The sequence below is a fragment of the Oncorhynchus mykiss genome, chromosome 19 (genome assembly GCF_057628025.1).
Source record: "Oncorhynchus mykiss isolate SJ-2025 chromosome 19, ASM5762802v1, whole genome shotgun sequence".
In the NCBI taxonomy this organism is placed as follows: Eukaryota; Metazoa; Chordata; class Actinopteri; order Salmoniformes; family Salmonidae; genus Oncorhynchus; species Oncorhynchus mykiss.
The window spans coordinates 72687654-72698225 of record NC_143040.1 but is presented as its reverse complement, the minus strand read 5'-3'; the positions used below and the strand labels follow the sequence as shown (position 1 = coordinate 72698225).

The following is a 10572-nucleotide window of genomic DNA, read 5'->3' as shown; positions in this document are numbered from 1 at the left end:
AGCACCAGTTGGTCTTGCCGACGGGTATAAAGAGATGACCAGTTTACAGAGGAGTGTAGAGTGCAGTGATGTATCCTATAAGGAGCATTGGTGGCAAATCTGATTGCCGAATGGTATAGAACATCTAGCTGCTCGAGGGCACCCTTACCTGCGGATCTATAAATTACGTCTCCGTAATCTAGCATGGGTAAAATGGTCATCTGAATCAGGGTTAGATTGGCAGCTGGGGTGAAAGAGGAGCGCTTATGATAGAGGAAACCAAGTCTAGATTTAACTTTAGCCTGCAGCTTGGATATGTGCTGAGAGAAAGACAGTGCATCGTCGAGCCATACTAACTACCTCAACCTCTAATGGTGGGCAGTCTTCTTACCAAACCACATGACCTTTGTTTTTGGAGGTGTTCAGGACAAGGTTAACCACCAACCCTTTGGTCCTCTTGTAGAACATTTTCAGGTGCGTCTCCTGGAAAGACATGGTTGTGGTAGCAGGTTACACTTTCTGTGGAAGGGACATTCGGTTGATACTGGTAAAGGTGTCAACCAAATGGGACCGGCTAGCGTATTGTTTAGGGACAGACATTGGGAGCTTCTTTTGTGAGGAAAGATCAGTCAGCAAAGTGAATGAGTTGGGGGTCTGCAGAAGGTGTGAAAGTCATAGGAGGGCAGTTCTTACACAGTATGTATTGTTGTGTATGGAGATTGAGGAGAAATGACACCTCAATCCCTCTCATACACAACAATGCATTTACTGTCTAAGCACCACCCTGCACAACCAAAACAACCTTTCTCATCCCAAGTACTGTCTGTAAAACTCCCCCAGCCCATTGACTTTGACAGGTCATTCTTGTCAATAGTAGCCATTTGCAGGGGAATTTTGTGTTTAGAGGATCTGCAGAAAGTTTGTGTCATTACTGAGGTCTTGATTTGATGTTTTTTAATGTCCCTAGCTGGTTTCTGTCCCACAATGTTGTTGTGGTCCATAACCGCTTGTGTACCCCAAATATTTTACAGCAGGGCACTGTGGAATGACTCCAGATGACCTGAGTTATACAGCAGGACACTGTGGAATGAATCCAGATAACCTGAGTTTTACAGCAGGACACTGTGGAAGGAATCCAGATGACCTGAGTTTTACAGCAGGACACTGTAGAATGAATCCAGATGACCGGAGTTTTACAGCAGGACACTGTAGAATGGCTCCGGATAACCTGGGTTTTACAGCAGCACACTGTGGAATGGCTCCGAATAACCTGAGTTTTACAGCAGGACACTGTGGAATGGCTCCAGATGACCTGAGGTTTTCAGCAGGACACTGTGGAATGACAGGACACTCCGAATAACCTGGGTTTTACAAAGAGAAAAGGTCATAAGAGAAGAGGGGTAGACTAAATTGATGACATGGTCTGGAGGGTATTGGAGGGTCCTCAGGCAACCTCTAACCACCTGTAACCCCATAACACAAACCATACAACACAACTCAATTCATGTCTATAGCATGCTTACTATAAATGTACCTATCTTAGCTGTCAGCTTGTAAATATTTCGGCCAACTTACTTTCACCTTGTGTAGAGCTAGGGTCTGGAAGTGCATGTTGGTAGAATCAGATTCTGTACCACCGACAACAAAATACAATACATGCATTTTAAACCTCCCCACTAGTTGTATTGATCTCTATTAGACTGGCTAGCGTAGCATACCTAACATGGACATTTCAATAGTGTCAGCTTGCTGTTAGTTATTAACTAGCTTCACTAATTTGGCAGAAAGATTTCTAGCCAGATGAGACTGGCTGAGAACCAACTAATCAACGATTTATACACATTCATCATTGTTACCGACACACAGGGAGTGAGTTAGCTGTATCGACAATTCTATTTTTAAGTAACGGAATGTTTTCCAGCCAAGGGTGGAAGAAATGGCTACCAAGTTGAGATATAAAATAGGAGTAACATTAGCTAGCTTATGTTATTTGATGTCAGTCAAAGACAGAACAAACAAAACAAACATATTTACTCTGCTGAGGGCAGCTATCAGTCTAGCAGTGACTACCATGGCATAAATTACATCGATTGACAGTGTGTATACTAAAATATGTAAGCTATATGATTTAACTGATGTCTTTCAAAGTTCAATAATGAACTGTAACTGTCGCACCCTGATCTGTTTCACCTGTCTTTGTGCTTGTCTTCTATCATTCGCTGTCTCAGTAGATTATATTGAAGCAACACCTCCCCCTACAGCGCCATTTGAGGTCTGCATTCTGTCATCACATATCCGATGAGGTCACTTCCTGGCTCTCCTCTCCACTCAGTAAAGATGAGATGTCAGTTGGTTTTCAACAATCATTGAGAGTCAACATGTACAAACCTCTTATCATTATCACAGTCCCCCTCTTCTGGATCACAGGTAATTTAGCTGCAGTTATTTATTCGTTTCCTCAAATATTTATTAAATATGAACGTTTAACAATGTGTATTAAATCTGTAACAATAATTACTTCACAGGTTTCATGCAAACTTAAATAATTTTGGTACAATTGTTTGTTATGTATTGTAAAGTAATGTTAATGCTCACTCCCTCTCTCTCTCTCCTCTCTCTCTCCTCTCTCTCTCGCTGTCTCTCTTTCTCGCTGTCTCTCTCTCTCACTCGCTATGTCTCTATCCCCAGGTGTGTCTCTCAGTAAGGTAGTGTACCAGTCTCCCTCTACACTGCTGGTAGAGCCTAATGCGTCTGTCTCTGTCCCACTCAGCTGCAGTCATAAAATCTCTAACTATGACACTATCCTCTGGTACCAGCGTCCTGTGGGAGACACAGCTCTGAAACTCATAGCATATGTGTACTTTACAGGTCAGACTGTTGAACCCTCATATAAAGGTTACTTTGACGTGAAAGGTGATGGAAGGAACGAAGCCTTCCTTCATCTCCTCAAACTGAGACAAGTTGAAGACAGTGGGGAGTATTTCTGTGCTGCTAGTTATACACAGTGGTTACAGAGACACCGTCTACTCTACAAAAACCTCTACCTATCAGACCCATCTGGTACTGTATCAAAACACCTGCATTAAACCACATGAACTAGGAGAGACGGGGACGATGGGGGGAGTTAGAGGGGGGGGGGGGGAGCATTTATCTGCCAGTGAGGATCAGTCACAATGGTATCACATTGTCTCACAGGTAAGACCATGGTAATATATTGAGGTACCAGACATTTCATTGTCATGGAGGGCATTTCTGTGTTTGCTAGCAATTGTGTCTAATCTGGATACAAACCTGTTGACAATCAATTCATTAGTCGACTTAGATTCACACATGTTTGATTATCTCCACTCTTCCTCTCCCTCCTCCTCTTCTTCCTCCCCTCTTCCCGTCTTCATATCCTCTTCCTCCTCATCTTCCTCATCCTCTTCCTCATCCTCTCCTTCTCCCCCCTCTTCCTCTCCTCTTCTTCCTCCTCTTCCTCCTCCTCTTCCTCTCCTCCCAGGGTTGTGTCTACGTGCCAGGATTCTCCAGACTCCTGTTGTCTTGGTAATGACCCCCAGGGGACTCCGCTGATCTCTTCTGTTCCCACACTCTAAAATACTATGATGTCATTCTCTGGTACAGACAGACTCATTCTCAGGACAGACAGCTACAACTGCTGGGGTACCTTTACACAGACAACAAAACCCAGAATCTAGTTTCAAGGACAAAAGGAAATTGAGAGGAAACACAGTATTGTGATTGAATCATTAATCACCGCTGAGAACTCCCTGGATGTGACTAAGATACTCCCTCCACCACTCAGACCTCCCTGGATGTGACTAAGATACTCTCTCCACCACTCAGCCCTCCCTGGATGTGACTAAGATACTCCCTCCACCACTCAGACCTCCCTGGATGTGACTAAGATACTCCCTCCACCACTCAGACCTCCCTGGATGTGACTAAGATACTCCCTCCACCACTCAGACCTCCCTGGATGTGACTAAGATACTCCCTCCACCACTCAGACCTCCCTGGATGTGACTAAGATACTCCCTCCACCACTCAGACCTCCCTGGATGTGACTAAGATACTCCCTCCACCACTCAGACCTCCCTGGATGTGACTAAGATACTCCCTCCACCGCTCAGTCCCCCCTTTATGTGACTAAGATACTCCCTCCACCACTCAGACCTCCCTGGATGTGACTAAGATACTCCCTCCACCACTCAGACCTCCCTGGATGTGACTAAGATACTCCCTCCACCACTCAGTCCTCCCTGGATGTGACTAAGATACTCCCTCCACCACTCAGACCTCCCTGGATGTGACTAAGATACTCCCTCCACCACTCAGACCTCCCTGGATGTGACTAAGATACTCCCTCCACCACTCAGACCTCCCTGGATGTGACTAAGATACTCCCTCCACCACTCAGACCTCCCTGGATGTGACTAAGATACTCCCTCCACCACTCAGACCTCCCTGGATGTGACTAAGATACTCCCTCCACCACTCAGTCCCCCCTTTATGTGACTAAGATACTCCCTCCACCACTCAGTCCTCCCTGGATGTGACTAAGATACTCCCTCCACCACTCAGACCTCCATGGATGTGATTTAGATACTCCCTCCACCACTCAGACCTCCCTGGATGTGACTAAGATACTCCCTCCACCACTCAGACCTCCCTGGATGTGACTAAGATACTCTCTCCACCACTCAGCCCTCCCTGGATGTGACTAAGATACTCCCTCCACCACTCAGACCTCCCTGGATGTGACTAAGATACTCCCTCCACCACTCAGACCTCCCTGGATGTGACTAAGATACTCCCTCCACCACTCAGACCTCCCTGGATGTGACTAAGATACTCCCTCCACCACTCAGACCTCCCTGGATGTGACTAAGATACTCCCTCCACCACTCAGACCTCCCTGGATGTGACTAAGATACTCCCTCCACCACTCAGACCTCCCTGGATGTGACTAAGATACTCCCTCCACCGCTCAGTCCCCCCTTTATGTGACTAAGATACTCCCTCCACCACTCAGACCTCCCTGGATGTGACTAAGATACTCCCTCCACCACTCAGACCTCCCTGGATGTGACTAAGATACTCCCTCCACCACTCAGTCCTCCCTGGATGTGACTAAGATACTCCCTCCACCACTCAGACCTCCCTGGATGTGACTAAGATACTCCCTCCACCACTCAGACCTCCCTGGATGTGACTAAGATACTCCCTCCACCACTCAGACCTCCCTGGATGTGACTAAGATACTCCCTCCACCACTCAGACCTCCCTGGATGTGACTAAGATACTCCCTCCACCACTCAGACCTCCCTGGATGTGACTAAGATACTCCCTCCACCACTCAGTCCCCCCTTTATGTGACTAAGATACTCCCTCCACCACTCAGTCCTCCCTGGATGTGACTAAGATACTCCCTCCACCACTCAGACCTCCATGGATGTGATTTAGATACTCCCTCCACCACTCAGACCTCCCTGGATGTGACTAAGATACTCCCTCCACCACTCAGACCTCCCTGGATGTGACTAAGATACTCCCTCCACCACTCAGACCTCCCTGGATGTGACTAAGATACTCCCTCCACCACTCAGACCTCCCTGGATGTGACTAAGATACTCCCTCCACCACTCAGACCTCCCTGGATGTGACTAAGATACTCCCTCCACCACTCAGTCCTCCCTGGATGTGACTAAGATACTCCCTCCACCACTCAGACCTCCCTGGATGTGACTAAGATACTCCCTCCACCACTCAGACCTCCCTGGATGTGACTAAGATACTCTCTCCACCACTCAGACCTCCCTGGATGTGACTAAGATACTCCCTCCACCACTCAGACCTCCCTGGATGTGACTTAGATACTCCCTCCACCACTCAGACCTCCCTGGATGTGACTAAGATACTCCCTCCACCACTCAGTCCTCCCTGGATGTGACTAAGATACTCCCTCCACCACTCAGACCTCCCTGGATGTGACTAAGATACTCCCTCCACCACTCAGTCCTCCCTGGATGTGACTAAGATACTCCCTCCACCACTCAGTCCTCCCTGGATGTGACTAAGATACTCCCTCCACCACTCAGACCTCCCTGGATGTGACTAAGATACTCCCTCCACCACTCAGACCTCCCTGGATGTGACTAAGATACTCCCTCCACCACTCAGACCTCCCTGGATGTGACTAAGATACTCCCTCCACCACTCAGACCTCCCTGGATGTGACTAAGATACTCCCTCCACCACTCAGACCTCCCTGGATGTGACTAAGATACTCCCTCCACCACTCAGTCCCCCCTTTATTTGACTAAGATACTCCCTCCACCACTCAGTCCTCCCTGGATGTGACTAAGATACTCCCTCCACCACTCAGACCTCCCTGGATGTGACTAAGATACTCCCTCCACCACTCAGACCTCCCTGGATGTGACTAAGATACTCCCTCCACCACTCAGTCCTCCCTGGATGTGACTAAGATACTCCCTCCACCACTCAGACCTCCCTGGATGTGACTAAGATACTCCCTCCACCACTCAGACCTCCCTGGATGTGACTAAGATACTCCCTCCACCACTCAGACCTCCCTGGATGTGACTAAGATACTCCCTCCACCACTCAGTCCTCCCTGGATGTGACTAAGATACTCCCTCCACCACTCAGACCTCCCTGGATGTGACTAAGATACTCCCTCCACCACTCAGACCTCCCTGGATGTGACTAAGATACTCCCTCCACCACTCAGACCTCCCTGGATGTGACTAAGATACTCCCTCCACCACTCAGTCCTCCCTGGATGTGACTAAGATACTCCCTCCACCACTCAGACCTCCCTGGATGTGACTAAGATACTCCCTCCACCACTCAGACCTCCCTGGATGTGACTAAGATACTCCCTCCACCGCTCAGTCCTCCCTGGATGTGACTAAGATACTCCCTCCACCACTCAGACCTCCCTGGATGTGACTAAGATACTCCCTCCACCACTCAGTCCTCCCTGGATGTGACTAAGATACTCCCTCCACCACTCAGACCTCCCTGGATGTGACTAAGATACTCCCTCCACCACTCAGTCCTCCCTGGATGTGACTAAGATACTCCCTCCACCACTCAGACCTCCCTGGATGTGACTAAGATACTCCCTCCACCACTCAGACCTCCCTGGATGTGACTAAGATACTCCCTCCACCACTCAGACCTCCCTGGATGTGACTAAGATACTCCCTCCACCGCTCAGTCCCCCCTTTATGTGACTAAGATACTCCCTCCTCCGCTCAGACCTCCCTGGATGTGACTAAGATACTCCCTCCTCCGCTTCGTCTAGAAGTGTCGGGACAAGTTGTAGTCTTTCAAGACAGCGATGCTCTCTTTGTACACTAAGAACACAGCTTTCCCTGATACCTCAATAAATACATATTTTGATGTCCACTCTTGCTGGAACATCCTACAATCATTTTCTACTTTCATTTTCTTTTAAATCTTTAAATCTTTTAGCAACAATTTCTAGCTAGCTACTATTTGTAACTGTGACGTGTGTGTCAGCCTGTCAGTTGTTATTTATACGGGCCTTCATAATAAATGTCCCACAAGTGGTGGGAGTTAAATCATCACACAAAGGTGAGTATTCATTGGGCTTTTAATTTGAATAACAAATAAAAAAAATAATAAACTTTACTTTCGCAAATTCTTTACGTGATCTGAGCATGATTCCGCGGGCCGTCTTGAATCAGGTCGCTGGCCAGGCCTTATCTACCTCGTTGTTCTATCTGTGGTAGTGTACAAATAGATGTAGTTCACCTGTTGTCCAGCGGGGGCAGTGTTGCTACAGTCATCTCTCCTGTAGGTTAGTTCATGATGACAAACAGACAGCTGCTTTCCCCTAGAGAACACTGAATATATTCCTCTGCTGTTGAACAATACAATGATGGTCGACGCTTCTGTTAACTTCTCCATCCTACTGCTCCTGTTGCCAGGTAAACTCATCAAACCTTCACAATAAAATAACCACAGAAAACATGTAAAGGGGACAACCTCTTGTCTAGTCATATAAGGGACTTTTCAATGGTTTTGTTTCTTAATGTTTTCTCTAAACTTCATGCTTGATATCTCCTGTCTCTGATGAAGTAGTTTTGAACAGCAGCAGAATCTCCCAGACGCCTGAGGCAGTAATTGTGAGGCCGAAAGGAAGCAGTAGTCTCAGCTGTAGCCACAACACCTCAAACGTGTTCTACATGTACTGGTACAGACGACCAGCACAGAGCAGAGCCCTCACACTAGTTGGCTACCTGTACTCAGGCACAGCCAACCTAGAGACAGACTTTACCAACGATCGCTTCAGTCTCCAAGGAAACGCAGGTAGTCGTGGAGACCTGCAGATATCCAATCCTACCACAGAGGACTCTGGGGAGTATTTCTGTGCGACCAGAGAAGCACACTGCTCTAGATTCTCCTCCTTCCTTTACAAAAACCCCTCTCTCTGGTACATCACACAGTTCATAGTCTTTGACTGGCAGTGAGAACTTACTACACTACAAGGTGTAAATGTTTTGGGATTTCCTTGGTTATTAAATGTGTTCTTGTACTGGGTTTAGGGTCTATTCACATTATGTTAAGGAACGTAGTAGGGTTTAGGGTAACGTCTATTCACATTATGTTAAGAACGAAGTAGGCAGTGTATCTTGTTGTTGTCACAGAAGTTGGGATGATGTCATTTCCTGCCCATTCTCTCTCCTCAGACATGTCAGTGTGTTTGTGATTTGTCACCTCAGTCATCTCTTCACCACTCTCCACGTTCACAATTACATTTCAGTCATTTAACAGACGCTCTAATCCAGAGCGAGTTACCGTGACAACATGATCACAGTTGTCCTCTCCCTCACCGTCTGCATCGTCTTCCACACAGGTAACGTGAGGATTTATTGGTGATTCTAATCAATGTCTTGATGTCTTGAAATGGAGACAGTGAGGGAGACAGTGAGGGAAATAATCTCAGTAAATTAAAATCCTAAATTACTGAAATGGAAATGTGACTTGAAATGGAAAACCTTAGCACACATTTTTGGACAATAGTGATTTAAAAAAAATGTAATTCTTGACTGAAATGTCTCGTTTTCTCTACTCTTCTATTAATTTATCTTCCTCCTCTTTTCTTTTCTCTTCTCTCTTCTCTTCTCTCCCTCCTCTCTCCCTCCTCTCTTCTCTCTTCTCTTCTCTCCCCCTCTTCCTCCCTCCTCTCTTCTCTCCCTCCTCTCTCTTCTCTTCCTCTTCCTCATCTCTCCCTCCTCTCTCCCTCCTCTCCTCTCTCCCTTCTCTCTTCTCTTCTCTTCGTCCTCTCTTCTCTCCTCTCCCCTCTCCTCTCCTCTCCCTCTTCTCGTCCTCCTCTCTTCTCTCTTCTCCTCCTCTCTTCTCTCCCTCTTCTATCCCTCCTCTCTTCTCTCCCTCTACTCTCCCTCTTCTCTTCCTCCTCTCTTCTCTCCTCTCCCTCTTCTCTTCCTCTCTTCTCTCCCTCCTCTCCCTCTTCTCTCCCTCCTCCCCCTCTTCTCTTCCTCCTCTCTTCTCTCCTCTTCTCTTCCTCTCTTCTCTCCCTCTTCTCTCCCTCCTCTCCCTCATCTCTTCCTCCTCTCTTCTCTCCCTCCTCTATGTTCCAGGTGTGATACAGACAGTGGAGGTCATCCAGTGGCCCAGTTCCATCTGTAGCCAACCCAACACCTCCATGGACATGCACTGTTCTCAGGACGCAGGCTATGACTACATGTACTGGTACAGGCACCTCCAGGGAGAGGGCCCTAAACTAATGTGCTCGCTCATAGGTGAATCAGCAAGCTATGAGGCAGAGTTTAAATCTGGCTTCAGAGTCTGGAGAACAGAAAACCCAGAGGGAATGAGCTCAGTAAGGCAGTGGTCTCTGACAGTACAGATGGTGCAGAGAAAGGACCAGGCAGTGTATCTGTGTGCTGCCAGTCCACACGGTGAGCAGGGATGCTCAACTCTGTTACAATATCACATTTTGGGAGGCTGCCAAGGAGGCTCTCTCTGGCACCTGGCTGATGTTGCCTGGCAGGGTGTCTCTCCGATAGGGGGAGGTACAGCCCAGATATAAGAACAGTAATCAAGAGGATGTGATGATGAATAAAACTCTCGCTCTCGCTCTCTTGCTCGCTCTCTCTCTCTAGCTCTCTCTCACTCTCTCTCACTAGCTCTCTCTCTCTCTCTACTCTTTCTCTCTACTCTTTCTCTCTACTCTTTCTCTCTCTCTTCTCTCTCTTCTCTCTCAGCTCTTTCTCTCTCTCTCTCCTCTCTCTCAGCTCTTTCTCTCTCTCTCTCCTCTCTCTCAGCTCTTTCTCTCTCTCTCTCTCTCTCCTCTCTCTCAGCTCTTTCTCTCTCTTCTTCTCTCACTCACTCTCTTTACACCAAACTAGTTTGGGAGGTAGCTGGCACTGTGTAGAAGACTGTCTCCAACAACGTATGGACTCGGATTGTTCTTCATCTTATTTCCACGTGAGAATTCCTCAATTTGAACTTGACTAAATATTAGCTTTAGTGAACTCTGAACTCATCATCATCATCCTCTGTCTGAACTGT

General features: G+C 47.4%; 1 protein-coding gene across 1 annotated transcript; it reads left to right on the top strand.

Moving 5' to 3' along the window:
- The first annotated feature begins 9034 nt into the window (after nucleotides 1-9034).
- LOC149975327 (uncharacterized) lies at nucleotides 9035-10142 on the top strand. Its single transcript, XM_090211688.1, has one exon. It carries the CDS (start codon nucleotides 9092-9094, stop codon nucleotides 10088-10090), a length of 999 nt encoding a protein of 332 aa, XP_090067814.1. The 5' UTR covers nucleotides 9035-9091; the 3' UTR covers nucleotides 10091-10142.
- The last annotated feature ends 430 nt before the right edge of the window (nucleotides 10143-10572 follow it).

Excerpts from the sequence above, each read along its gene's own strand:
- LOC149975327 (XM_090211688.1), top strand. The coding sequence starts at position 9,092 with ATGTCTCGTTTTCTCTACTCTTCTATTAATTTATCTTCCTCCTCTTTT.